This window comes from Lissotriton vulgaris, chromosome 1_1, assembly GCF_964263255.1.
Source record: "Lissotriton vulgaris chromosome 1_1, aLisVul1.2, whole genome shotgun sequence".
NCBI classification, from domain to species: Eukaryota; Metazoa; Chordata; class Amphibia; order Caudata; family Salamandridae; genus Lissotriton; species Lissotriton vulgaris.
The window spans coordinates 682,401,871-682,416,909 of NC_141685.1; the positions used below are offsets into that span (position 1 = coordinate 682,401,871).

The 15,039-nt window shown below is 48.5% G+C and overlaps 1 protein-coding gene across 2 annotated transcripts in view; it reads left to right on the forward strand.

Moving 5' to 3' along the window:
* Positions 1-1,921: 1,921 nt before the first annotated feature.
* The window catches only part of PLPPR5 (phospholipid phosphatase related 5), a 622,523-nt gene continuing 609,405 nt past the window's right edge, over positions 1,922-15,039 (forward strand). For both annotated transcript variants that reach the window (XM_086954660.1, XM_086954669.1), the window contains exon 1: positions 1,922-3,184. In XM_086954660.1, the coding sequence (XP_086810786.1) occupies positions 2,954-3,184 (231 nt within the window). In that variant the 5' untranslated portion in view covers positions 1,922-2,953. The remainder of the gene's footprint in view (positions 3,185-15,039) is intronic.

The following is a 15,039-nucleotide window of genomic DNA, read 5'->3' on the forward strand; positions in this document are numbered from 1 at the left end:
AGAATTAGACACTTGCTGTTATCTTTTTTTGTATTTTTCATTTGGTACATCTGCCTCAAGTACTAATCTGTCCATCTATGAATCGTTGATGGGCCCTAATTACAGCAGACTTCGGAAGTGTCCAACACAGACCATCACGTAGCTCTCAAATGGTGCCTGCATAGCTCACTAGACCCTGTGCACAGCCCACATCATGGCAGTGTTTCCGCTCTGCATTCTGTCACCCTGAGCATTACTAGACATGGTTTTGTACATTTTGTATTTGGTATCAAGTCACAAATCACACCAGACTGTTCAGTACATTATAACACTAGATTGTATGTTGGTTCAGTTTACTATCCACTGTGTAACAAAAAAAAGAGTTGTGGAACATTGGAACATTGGAATGCTGCAAGCTCCATTGAAGACAATAAAGTGGCTCAGGGCTAATAATGGCTGGTATAAGCCTTCTGCTCCAACATTCTAATGTGTGTCTGTCTGTTTCTCCTTTTTTAATTACAACATTCGATAATCAATGGGTGGAATGTTCTAATAGCCTGATAGACTTTTGCTTCAGGCCATACCGGATTTTAAAGGCCATCTCTCACCGAAACGTGGGTTCAAGACCTTTAATAACCAGTATAGCTCTTGTCAGCAGACTATAAGGCTATATTAATCTGCTTTGGCCAACCTAAAAAGAAACTTCGACATTTGTTCATTTCTGAATATTACATTTTGCTGGTGATGACATTGGATCTCTTAGTCCACACTTGTAAGGTATGTTCAATACGTTTCCGTATAAAATCATCATATTACAAATGCAATGGGAGCATATATGCCAATCTGCAGTAGAGTAAGACTGTCAAATGACAGATTGAAAAGCCAATAAGGTGCTACAGTTACTGTCGGATCCTGCACATGTATGTGTTGCCGGAGCTTCCTGACTAATGAGATTCTTTTTTGCTCTCATGGTAGAGTCAAGGATATACCACATTTTTGTTCCTTGCACACCTGTAAAATTAATATATACCAGAAATAAATATCACATACAATATTTGTAAAAGGCAATCTATGTGTACTTTAAATCTGAACCCAGCTCTCTCTCTTTCCTAATCAAAACGAGGACCAAGAAAACTAACAAAGAGACAAAAGCTGAGACAGAAGAGACACTTGGTCTACTAGAGTAAAATAATCCTTTAATATAATGAGTAAAATTATCTCAAAGTATAAAACAAGATTAAAGTAATTTTTAATGGAGGTTATCGAACTTAATACTTGATTATATTAAAAGTATGAGGTGGTGTTACCTGACAGGCACTCACTATTTGCATGAACTGCCAGTTGCGAATTGACCACAACAGACATGTCATACTGGAGACTTGGCCCGCATTACAAGTGGCACTGTTAATTGTGATAGGTACGGTAACCCCTGTCGCTATTAGGAGTTGGTGGCAAACCAAAACCCTGCCCTTCCCCCTGGTAAATTTTAGCTGGTCAAACCTCAAAATGTAATCCATTAATTATTGTGACATGCAGATTTGGTGCATTGAGCACCAAAATCCAAATGTCTGCCCTCTCCGGGACAAACTGCCAATTGGGAATTATTTATAGGACCTGATAAATCTTATTGGGTCGAAACACTGAGCCATTCGTAATGATGACTTAAGGAGCGAAGAAACATTGTGTCAATTGTTGGACACGTTTAACTGCGTTAAACACATGCTCTTCATATAATTAGCTGTATTTTTCTCACACGCCTGTTTCAATGGTTCCTGGGCATTGTGCTGGTGCATTGGGGGTACGTGGGTGCTCCGAATACGGCCAAATTAAAGAATACAATTCTTAGCGTTGCAAATTATCCATTCCAGGTTTTCCTTCCAACCCTCTCAGAGCTTGAAGTCTGCAACTGCAGGCAGTTCTAGGGAGCGCAGCAGTCAGGAGAACACATGCTGAAGCATTTGGCGCCAGAGCAACGTGGGGTGATCTAAATGCTGCCGTAAGAACAGCCGCGAGCATTTTTTACACCCCCATTTTGCATGCACCTGGGACTGCTTGGCCTTAATTCGCGCCTTTGCAGTCTTGCACCCCGATTGGATTTGGATGCAATGCTCAGGGGAATTATGCCGTTTTAATCTGGACTCATTCACGTAATCCGGGGGCTCCTGCAGTCCATGGAAGGCATGTGATGATGTCAGTGGCATGTAGGACTGGCCAGGGAAGCAATGCCCTGCCCTCTTGTCGTCAATACTGCTCCCTGGATGTCCCACTGCCCCTACACACCGACCTCGCTCAGGAGTAAACGCTCGCTTTGTTACCTTGATTCGTGTTTTGTGCACATGGTTGGGAGCGAGCTGTGAAACTACGAAGGTGACAGCTGCCTTTTGTGGATTATAGCCACGCTTTTGCTGGAACTCATCTGGATTGTGCAAGGAAAAAAAAGTGTGTGCATCTGTGCCTCTTGCAAATCTGGCACTAGGCTGTGGGCTCCCCTATGCCACGGAGAGAAGGCATAATGCACGGCCGGCTGTGAAGGGAATAGCAAGAGCGCGTGAAGACATGACAAAAATGAATCTGGATATAAAGCAGTGATATTCAAAGGGGGCGATGGTGCCGAGACTGGGAAAATATCTGGTAACAGACCACGGAGAGGGGGGAAAGAGCGAGTGGCTGGGGTTCCTGGAAAAAAAATACACAGCGCGTCAGTCACGTTTACACGGATGGCAGTTTTCCTAGGAGTGGGAATGCAATGTGAGCCTGGCAGTGTTGGGAGGCGACTATTTTAATGGAGTTTGAGGCACCCCCGAGCACTGGCGCGTCCCCGAGAGTGATGCGAGGAAAGCCCTGTGCTCCCTGAGCAGGAATTCTGTGGCAGGCTGTCTGTGGAGGTTCAGCACCCGGTGCATGGACAGCGGCCGGGCGGTCCCTCCTCCGCCGCTCGAGCTGCCCAGGGAGATGTAGCGGATGCTTCTTTTAAATGAGTTTGCCATTCCCTCTTACGACCATGCTTTATTTCCAGATGGTGATCATGGCCGGGACCGTCATGCTGGCTTATTATTTCGAGTACACGGACACGTTCACTGTCAACGTCCAGGGCTTCTTCTGCTACGACAGCTCGTACACCAAGCCCTACCCTGGTCCGGACGAGAACAGCGACATCCCGCCGGCCCTGCTCCTCTCCCTGGTGGCCGGAGTTCCAGTGCTCGTGGTAAGACCGCCCTCACTCTCTCTCTGTGCCTTTTTGAGTGCCTTCCTTCAGCAGCAATAATGTGTTAATGAAATACCCTGGTGATTTGTGCCTTTCTTCTTTTCATTTTCCTCTAAGAAACTTACCGCCAAGTGCTCCCAGGGGGGCAGCTCGTCTTCCACGAGGATCTCCACAGAACATGGTGGGCGGAGGGCACACAATGGGGATGTAAAGCGGAGGGGGGTTTATTGTTCGGTGCCTGTAGGGCAAGGTTTCAGCTACTGCAGGAAAATGTGCTCGAGGAAGGTGTCGGACCCGACTGTTTGACATTCTGTGTGCGGTGATTGTCTGTGCAGGGAGAGATCATGTACTGCCCAGCTTGAGGGATGCTTTTGTGACAATGACCCCCCCGCCCCCCCTTATGCGAGAGGCTCCTATGCTTGTGTGACAATTAGCGCCGTTCCACAGCGGCAGTCAGTCACACGGCTTGCACACGTTTCCTTTGTGGCTTCCCTCTCTCCGCCTATGTGAACAGCAGGGGCATTCCACGTTTATTTCAGAAGCCTGTACTTAAAATGTAGGAGCGAAACCTTGGAAAAGTATTTCCAGTTGGTGTTTTTCAAGAGCAGTGGCATTGCACTGGTACGGCGTCCCATCGATGACTGTGTTTTAACCACTGTTCAGTCGTGATGCTCGTGTCCTAGCCCCCATTTCTGTCGGTATTGGCACCTTGTCAGATTCTGTTGACCCTTTCTAGGTGAAGCCATTTAATATAGCATGTGTTTTACGTGTTCACGCGAAACATTGAAAAAGAACGCATACGTCAATAGGGCTAAATCAATATTAATAATCCAGTCAACAGATGTATGTGATATAGAAAAGACTGCTTTGTATGAGGATGCTGTAAGCTCATCCATCTTACATGATAATAAACTAGGATGGCTAAGTGATTCGCAAACATCACTAGAATCCCGAGGTGGTATTGAAACACTGGTTATGTCATTTCCGTAACAAGTGAAAACGTTCCTTTGAATGGAATGCGTAAAACAGATCTATCTATCTATCTATCTATCTATCTATCTATCTATCTATCTATCTATCTATCTATCTATCTATCTATCTATCTATCTATCTATCTATCTATCTATCTATCTATCTATCTATCTATCTATCTATCTATCTATCTATCTATCTATCGATCTATTCATCTATCTATCTATCTATCTATCTATCTATCTATCTATCTATCTATCTATCTATCTATCTATCTATCTATCTTTTTTGGTATGTGTTTATATTTGTGTGTGCATTTATATATGCACAGCACACATATATATATATATATATATATATATATATATATATATATATATATATATATATATATATATATATATATATATATATCAAGATCTGCCCATGGTTGATCATATGTTCATATGTATTTCTGCATCCATATCTAACACATGTTTGCGTTTGTGTGCCTTGGCCTACGTGTACCTCTATGCTGAGACGCATACACTGAATGTAGATATGAAAACAAATCTGAGATGTGCTAAAACAACCCGAGCTCTGTGCAATGAGACAAATAATTATAAGTAATAGATCAGGGATTCATATAGCACTATATTGTCATGCTTATTACCCCGCAGCACTGTTGGGAATGTGCATCCTTGTACCCTAGTCTAAAGGATTTTAGCACAGACCAGAATTTGTTTTATGCTTGAGTAAGACCATCAGTAACGTGGGTGCAGTTAATGTGGTCCTATTGGTTGCTGCTTGGGGTATGTGTATCTGAAGGTCTTTACCAATTTCCTCACGTTCCATCTAGAAACCTGATATGTGCATTGCTCATGCTGAAGTATGGGGATAATGTATTAAGAATAGAGCATTTTGATATAGTCCACAGTATGCTCTTAAATCAGACTAGCTATGGTGCATTGAGCTAGTGTTTCACATGGTATCTTGCAAAGGCATGTTTATGTGTTCTCTTGGAGCTGTATGTTTAACTGGTGTCTTGGAGATGTGCATTGTGTCTAAAAGTGGAGATTCCAGCGAGGTGTACCTATATGACGCCTCAAAAGTGTGATGGATGTGTGTGGCTTTTTCTGACTAATGTGTTCTTTTGGAGGTTGTGATTTTTTTTAAATTAACGTTGTTACTGTCATGAGCTCAGTCACACATAACTATATGGAATAACAATGGACCAGACAAGTAAGTTGAGATGCTTATACTTCCATCTTTCATGAACGAAAATTGAATGCGTTGAGTGTAGGAGAGTAGTTAAAAACTTTCTTAGTGTGTCCTGCAAGTTTTATGCTCATCCGAGATTTCATTTAATCCATTGTGTGTGCATTACAAACAGAAGTTATCATGGCTACTAATACATTAAATAGGGAGATTTCGAATTGAGATGATTGGTGATGTTTATTTTGTAATTTTATGTGAAATGATTAATCCAAATAAAGGTCAGAATTTGACAAACTTATCCAGGAGATACAATTACAATCAACTGCACATAGGTCATACAACCTTGAAGTGAACTTGTAGTATCTGAACCTGCAGCTTCCATTGGTTGTTAAGCTTTGAAGGAGGTGGAAGGGAATCCAGATATTCTCATTTGTAAACAAAGTTGAGGGTGAGAGGGTTTACATGCTTAGAGAAAATGCAAGAATTATGAGTAAATACCATGGATTGTACAACAGAATATTGGGTGGTTTTTTTAGTTCTTGTTGCATGAATGCTGGAATATATACTTCATTTCATTTTGAAGGGGAAGGTTATACATTTAGTGATCACTCTGTGAATTGCCAAAGATCCTGCATGAACATTTCACACATTGGCTGAAACAAAAGAGCTATACTGTAGAGACAGGGTTCCTTGTGTGTAGCAGGTCAAGCAAGGAGCCACTTATCTCTCCGCAGAACCATGCAGCAATGTCAACTTAATGTAATTCATGTGTGTTAGAAACGGGACCCTGGCCAGCCAAGACTCGCGTCGAGGTCAGTCAGGGATCACCATTCCCAAGGTCAGGGCAGGGGAGTCACACACCAAGGCAACCCCCACTCGCCCTCTAGGTAGCGTGGCGCGAGCAGTCTAGGCTAAACTTGGAGGCGGTATGAGTTAAGTATTTGCGCACGCACCCCAGCAACAACACCCAAGGCCCACCACAAAGAAAAGACTCCACACAAGGTTATATAAAAAATAGCCTTTGTATTATAATAAACAAAATACATTAGATAACACACGCAAACTGTACAATGTGCCAGAGGCACGGGCAGAATTTACAAGGGGAATTATGTACAGGACAGGGCCACATGGACCACTGTCAGGGGTAGGCACTTGTTAGATAATAATACTGGTAGATATACACTTATGTCGTAAACATAGAATGAGTAGCACCAAAATTATAAATGCAACACACATCCAGTAATCACTGGAACAGTAAGGACCTCCTACGCAACCCTAACACACTGTAGGTGAATCACGCAGGTAACTAGGACCTAAGGAAGGAATACCAACACCTAAGCAGTTCACTCTTAGCAAAGGGAAGGAAACCTAAACATAAAATGAACCATCAACAATCTACTATGCAGGTCACATCTAGCATAATGGATAAACATGAAATACCTAATCAGGTCACTTTTAGAAAAGGTAAGCGGAATCAGCAATTCACTATGCAGGTCACATTTAGCATAATGGATAAACATAAACAATCCTCTCTGCAGGTCACGTTTAGCAAAAGGGGATAACCATAAGAATACCTAGTCAGGTCACTTTTAGAAAAGGTACAGGTTAGAACACATGCGCAAGAATTACATAACAAGAAATTACCATGCGCGGGGTGCACAAAGCACAGCACTCAAAAGTATCCCTCAGGCCAACTGGCCTCGAAAGGGGCGGAATGCCCTGAGTCTCAATGTCAGGGAAGCTGCGCAGGCAGCACAGCACACAAACCTAAACGTGGCAACTGTCCACTAAGTGCTGGACAGTTGTTAAATACAGGTGCACAACGTTGGAGCCAGGAGGGCTCAAGAACAAGGGGCAAGGAGCCTCTCAGGGGCTCACCAGCAAAAATGCGCAAATAGAGCTTCAGCGCTCTCAAGGTAATCAGAATGCCCCCAGAGCCTCTCTCAGGGCTCTCACTCAAATGCGGCCGTCGTTGGAGCCTCGCCGGGCTCAAAACACACAACTGGCCCCCAGGAGCCTTGCAGGCTCGCACAGCACAAGGGGCGCGTTGGAGTCCCTCACGGGGGACTCAGGATCCAGAAAGATGCCCCACGGAGCCTCGCGCTCCTACAAAGGAATGCCCCACACGTTGGAGCGGCCCTCTGCCAATCGGGGCCGCTCAAAGAACAAAGGACCCTGTCCCCGCACTCACCGGTACTTCGCTGGTGCTGCGGGGGCAGGAGCACTGCCGGATCTCCTCCTTGCTCGTCCCGGGGCTCTCCCTCCGATCGGGAGCCTCGGGCAGGACACGCCGGCTGCTTCCTTTCGCGCCGCTCGGCTGCGGGGCGGGACTTCCGGTCGGCCTCTCAGGGGCCGCGCTGCTATTGGCCGGTCGGCCAGAAGACTTCCGGGTCGTCGCGGGCAGCGCGGCGGCCCGTCTCAGGTAGGCAGGCGGCTTCTCAATACCCGAGGAGTGGGCTCCCTCGAGGTATTTACAAACGCAAAGTACGGGGCAATGCCGGGTGGCACCGGCCTTTAAATACTAAAATAAAGCGAGGTGGGCACTCGCTATGCCGAAAATCGGCGAAATGGGTCCCAATGCCGGGTGGGCACCGGCAATGCAAAATACAGCGCCCTCAAGCGCTTAGGGACTCCAGAAAGCGCGCCTAGCGCTAGAATTATCAGCAAAGCGCTGGGGCACAAGGAAAGCGCTCCTAGCGCTATAAATCCATCAAAAGCGCTTCCAGGCACAGCATCAGCTCCAGCAGGGTCTGGAGGCAGGCAGAGGGGCAAGGCAGGGCCAGAGCCAGCACACTGGGTCTCCAGGCAGGGAGACAGCCAAGTGGCGGTCCTCTTGGCCCCAGCAGCAGCAGCAGCCCCCTCTGGCAAGATCCTAGGCAGAACCAAGAACAGGACAAATTGTATGGGGACACAGCCCCTTCTTATACAGCAAATTCCTTTGTCTCATGGTGCAGGGTGGGGGAGAAACCAGTTGTAGCTAGTTCTGAAGTACTCTGTTTACCCCAACCACCCTCTCTATTCACTGGCAGGGCTAGGGCCATCAGTCGCACTACAGGGGGTGGAGCCAGCATTGTCCGGGGAAAGTCCAGGCCCATCAGGGACCAGGTGCACTCCTCCCAAGCCATCAAGCATGCTGATCTCACACTCACCACCGGGCAGACCCATCCAGCCTTCCTGGAGCCAGGCTCACCAGCCAGCTCCAGCCAATCACACTGCAGGCATATTTTCCAGCAATATGCCAAGTCCCAGAAATGGCATTTCTACACATGACACACTCACGCAACGTACATCATTGCGAAGCATTTATTCCCACGAACACGCACATACCAAATTCGAGCATGCACTCCCCACACATCAGGAATTACTAGGGACACAGACATTCCCCATGCATCCCTATGGGAGAGCAGGCCAGCCTCACTACATGCACGCACTTTACTCTGGGACACAGAGAAAAAGTGCGCACAGACCAGAAAATCATACATACACATCACAGATTAAAAGCAAAAAGATTAGGGGTGAACCTGCCATAAGGGCCAAGTCCAACACAACCCCCTACCAGCCAAAACGCAGGGCAGACCAATCACCACCGTGATGGACTTCCCTGCTTGGGGCGATAAAACACGGACGCGGGCCCACAACTGCAGGGACACCCTCCTGTTTTACGCCACTGTGAACCCCTAGGGTTCCTTCTAAAGCTACTGTAGGGACTCACTGGATTACCCCACTGGTACTCTCCAGCTGCCCTCGGCAAGGACGAGGCCCTAGGCCACCCAGGTGCCACTGGATCCTGCCAACTCACCAAGTGGGGGGTAGTAACCCCTGGCACATAACAGCCATGCTCCACTCTTCCTGTCTGCAAGACAGGGCTAGACTGCCACTGGTTCACCAGCCTTTGGTCTACAACCTCAGGCGGACCAGGAGTCTCAGGGAAGGCTCTCCTCCCCTTACCTCTTCTCCTAGGGTTCCTCCTCCTCCTGCGAGGGGTACCCTCTAAACACCACTCTCCCAACCTAGGGTTTAACCCCTCAGGTGGTACCGGGGTCAGAGGCGGGCTTTCCCACCCTCTGCACCCCCTTCCAGAGTCCGGCTCCCTCCCAACCGGGGCGGTACCTCTGGAGAAAGAACTGGTCAGGATACGGGTTACAGTACTCCCACCCTTTAGGTCAGGCAAACCCTGAACCTGGACCTCCAACCTCCGGTCTAGAACCTTTGGTGGAAACACTGCCTGGCACTCCAGGACTTCTGAGGACTCACAGGTCACTCCCAAATCACTCCTTTCACTGGACTTCTGTACTCTCCCTCCTGGAGCAGTACTGCCAGACTCTACAACTGCAGAAGCTCCGCTCACAGATGCTCCAGGTCCCCCACACACTAGGAGATCTCCCTCAAGTGGACTACCAGGTAAGCATAGGTCCCCACCCTGGTGTTCCCTAAAGAAACCATCCAGGCTCTGAGGCAGGGCTTCGGGCATCTGGGGACTCTCGGTCTCACACTCACTTCCGCTCCACTGAGACAGACAGCAAGCCCCTACACCCTCCTCACTATACTGAGACCTAGCTGGGCTACTCTCACCCTTCTCCACCACGCTGGGTTGGAGAAAACCTGACCCACTATTATTGGAATCACTCACTAGCGGCGCTAAGGAACCTCTTGCACCCTCCCATCGGTCGGCTTCCGCTGCAAGCTCACATGCGCTAAACGATCCAAACTTCAACAGATGCTGGCGCAACTCTGGCACACAATAACTGAGCAGGTGCTCTGTGACAACCATGCAAAACAATCCGCCAGACTTGTCGTTCACGTGAGCCTTTTCCCAATCAAACAGTGCTCCACAACACTCATCCTCAAAGTCTTCCCTAGACTGATGAGGCAGTTTCCTAAGTCTCCTGAACTTCAACCCAAACTCTTCTGCGGGGGAAACAGGCAACATACTCGGGGAACTGGGAGTGGGACTGTCTACACCAACATTTAAAAAGCTGCCACCACTGGACTCCACCCTCCCTGGGGAATCCAGACAATTACACATGCACTCAGGGGGTAACCTACTCTCTTGGGCTACCTTCTCCCTGAACAAGGCCCTCTCAGCCTCTAGCTTGGCATGCTCCAACCTGAGCTGTTCCAACGCTAGCTGATACTCCCTCTCTTCCTTCCTATCCAACCACTCCTCTGGGGACAGGGAAAGGGATGGGGCGCTGGTACTGACAATGGACCCAGCAAGGGACTCCCTATCTATGGGGTCCTCACTCTCTGCTGACATCCATCCACTGTCATCACCATCCAACTCACATTCATTAACAGAATCTTCAGGGCTCCCCACAGACTCACCACCCTCATGGCGTGCGGCCCGGGCCCTATCTCTCTCACTGTGCTCGAGATCCCACTGATCCTTTTGCCACTGGATCAGGCTGTCCCTAAGCTGGGACTGAGTAACCAACTCACTCACCTCTATGCCTCCCTTTTCGCAGAATCTGACCAGCTCTAACCTACTGTACCTAAACAGACTACAGAGATCAAAGACTGGCTCCATTTTGACGGACGTTCTCGGGAAAAGTTTGACACAGGGAACCTGGGGGTCTGAGCTCAACAGGAGATTACACTCAACAAAATTCAGCAAGATTCCTATCTCAGAACTTGCACTCCACTGTCCAGCGTAACACACACTCATTCACACACAACCCTCCCCTCGGACTGGTAAGGCAGTTTCTACCACCCCTGATTCTCTCAACCTGACCACAAGCGACACAGGTACCAAACTCTGGGAGCAGGGCGGGGAACGAGGTACTGGACAAATACAAATGACACCTTTCAGGAGAAGCAAAACTGAACTTCCCTAAAAAACAATAATCCCCAAAATGCGGTTATCTAAAATGTAGAGCTTTGAAGTGTGGCCTGTCGCCACTGTGGTACAGCGCAAACACAAATCCTTATCCCACCGCTGCCACCAATGTTAGAAACGGGACCCTGGCCAGCCAAGACTCGCGTCGAGGTCAGTCAGGGATCACCATTCCCAAGGTCAGGGCAGGGGAGTCACACACCAAGGCAACCCCCACTCGCCCTCTAGGTAGCGTGGCGCGAGCAGTCTAGGCTAAACTTGGAGGCGGTATGAGTTAAGTATTTGCGCACGCACCCCAGCAACAACACCCAAGGCCCACCACAAAGAAAAGACTCCACACAAGGTTATATAAAAAATAGCCTTTGTATTATAATAAACAAAATACATTAGATAACACACGCAAACTGTACAATGTGCCAGAGGCACGGGCAGAATTTACAAGGGGAATTATGTACAGGACAGGGCCACATGGACCACTGTCAGGGGTAGGCACTTGTTAGATAATAATACTGGTAGATATACACTTATGTCGTAAACATAGAATGAGTAGCACCAAAATTATAAATGCAACACACATCCAGTAATCACTGGAACAGTAAGGACCTCCTACGCAACCCTAACACACTGTAGGTGAATCACGCAGGTAACTAGGACCTAAGGAAGGAATACCAACACCTAAGCAGTTCACTCTTAGCAAAGGGAAGGAAACCTAAACATAAAATGAACCATCAACAATCTACTATGCAGGTCACATCTAGCATAATGGATAAACATGAAATACCTAATCAGGTCACTTTTAGAAAAGGTAAGCGGAATCAGCAATTCACTATGCAGGTCACATTTAGCATAATGGATAAACATAAACAATCCTCTCTGCAGGTCACGTTTAGCAAAAGGGGATAACCATAAGAATACCTAGTCAGGTCACTTTTAGAAAAGGTACAGGTTAGAACACATGCGCAAGAATTACATAACAAGAAATTACCATGCGCGGGGTGCACAAAGCACAGCACTCAAAAGTGTCCCTCAGGCCAACTGGCCTCGAAAGGGGCGGAATGCCCTGAGTCTCAATGTCAGGGAAGCTGCGCAGGCAGCACAGCACACAAACCTAAACGTGGCAACTGTCCACTAAGTGCTGGACAGTTGTTAAATACAGGTGCACAACGTTGGAGCCAGGAGGGCTCAAGAACAAGGGGCAAGGAGCCTCTCAGGGGCTCACCAGCAAAAATGCGCAAATAGAGCTTCAGCGCTCTCAAGGTAATCAGAATGCCCCCAGAGCCTCTCTCAGGGCTCTCACTCAAATGCGGCCGTCGTTGGAGCCTCGCCGGGCTCAAAACACACAACTGGCCCCCAGGAGCCTTGCAGGCTCGCACAGCACAAGGGGCGCGTTGGAGTCCCTCACGGGGGACTCAGGATCCAGAAAGATGCCCCACGGAGCCTCGCGCTCCTACAAAGGAATGCCCCACACGTTGGAGCGGCCCTCTGCCAATCGGGGCCGCTCAAAGAACAAAGGACCCTGTCCCCGCACTCACCGGTACTTCGCTGGTGCTGCGGGGGCAGGAGCACTGCCGGATCTCCTCCTTGCTCGTCCCGGGGCTCTCCCTCCGATCGGGAGCCTCGGGCAGGACACGCCGTCTGCTTCCTTTCGCGCCGCTCGGCTGCGGGGCGGGACTTCCGGTCGGCCTCTCAGGGGCCGCGCTGCTATTGGCCGGTCGGCCAGAAGACTTCCGGGTCGTCGCGGGCCGCGCGGCGGCCCGTCTCAGGGAGGCAGGCGGCTTCTCAATACCCGAGGAGTGGGCTCCCTCGAGGTATTTACAAACGCAAAGTACGGGGCAATGCCGGGTGGCACCGGCCTTTAAATACTAAAATAAAGCGAGGTGGGCACTCGCTATGCCGAAAATCGGCGAAATGGGTCCCAATGCCGGGTGGGCACCGGCAATGCAAAATACAGCGCCCTCAAGCGCTTAGGGACTCCAGAAAGCGCGCCTAGCGCTAGAATTATCAGCAAAGCGCTGGGGCACAAGGAAAGCGCTCCTAGCGCTATAAATCCATCAAAAGCGCTTCCAGGCACAGCATCAGCTCCAGCAGGGTCTGGAGGCAGGCAGAGGGGCAAGGCAGGGCCAGAGCCAGCACACTGGGTCTCCAGGCAGGGAGACAGCCAAGTGGCGGTCCTCTTGGCCCCAGCAGCAGCAGCAGCCCCCTCTGGCAAGATCCTAGGCAGAACCAAGAACAGGACAAATTGTATGGGGACACAGCCCCTTCTTATACAGCAAATTCCTTTGTCTCATGGTGCAGGGTGGGGGAGAAACCAGTTGTAGCTGGTTCTGAAGTACTCTGTTTACCCCAACCACCCTCTCTATTCACTGGCAGGGCTAGGGCCATCAGTCGCACTACAGGGGGTGGAGCCAGCATTGTCCGGGGAAAGTCCAGGCCCATCAGGGACCAGGTGCACTCCTCCCAAGCCATCAAGCATGCTGATCTCACACTCACCACCGGGCAGACCCATCCAGCCTTCCTGGAGCCAGGCTCACCAGCCAGCTCCAGCCAATCACACTGCAGGCATATTTTCCAGCAATATGCCAAGCCCCAGAAATGGCATTTCTACACATGACACACTCACGCAACGTACATCATTGCGAAGCATTTATTCCCACGAACACGCACATACCAAATTCGGGCTTGCACTCCCCACACATCAGGAATTACTAGGGACACAGACATTCCCCATGCATCCCTATGAGAGAGCAGGCCAGCCTCACTACATGCACGCACTTTACTCTGGGACACAGAGAAAAAGTGCGCACAGACCAGAAAATCATACATACACATCACAGATTAAAAGCAAAAAGATTAGGGGTGAACCTGCCATAAGGGCCAAGTCCAACAATGTGCTTCAGCAGGAAGTTGGCAAGGGTGACACAAGAGCATGAGTCATTTCTGAGGCCTGTTAGCAGCATGTCAGCTGGATTGTGAACCTTCTGCAAATTGCTATGTAGGGTAACTTCAACGCATTAGCAAAAACTGAAATAATCAGAAATCCCATTTGTTGCCAAGAATTGTTGGAAACCATTGAAACGTGGTGAGCTGCAGGTCACAAGTTTGAATCCAAGCAAAGGGGACTCAGCCTTTCATCCTCCCAAAGTAGGTATATATAGTACTGGGAGAAAGGATCATATTACCACCTGTTTATTACAATGCTTAGAAACTACAGAAGTGTGGTATGAAGTAGTATATAAAAATAGTTATGATAATCTGTCAGTGAGAGGAATAAAGCAGGGGTGTAACGCAAAATGATCAGCCCCTCCTGTCAAATGTGGTGAGGGGTTCTGATATTTTCATATCTCTCAGATATTCATAGGCTTTGGGATGAATAAGACCCCCTTAAAAAGTGGAGCCCCACCTGTGCTGTGGGAGCTGCAGGGCCTGCATTATGCACCTTGAATGAATTGATGTCCTTTTGACATGATACTCTGGAGGTAGTGTTTCCCAATTTGTTTTCCTTTTTCCTCCTGGTTTTTGCTGATTCTCTTTTAGTAGCCTTAGGGCTCTGGACACCTTCCCATTGTAAATGCAGTGTGAAAGTGCGTGCACTCTTTCTACACGTTAGGAAGTGGTGCTTACTTGATTTTTTTTAAACAAGTCTCAAGCCTGCTATTGTAGGCCTGTGTGTGCTCACTTGCACCTTTGTAGGTATGTGTGTGTGCAATTGCACCTATGTTCAGGTTGGCAATTGCACCTATGTTCAGGTTGGCCTTTCTAAACCACTGGCCAATCCTAAGGGGACCTGTCACCACCGTTAGAGCACCCCTAGGGTAAGTCTTGATGGGTGAAGCAAATGGTAGGGGAAAGGCAG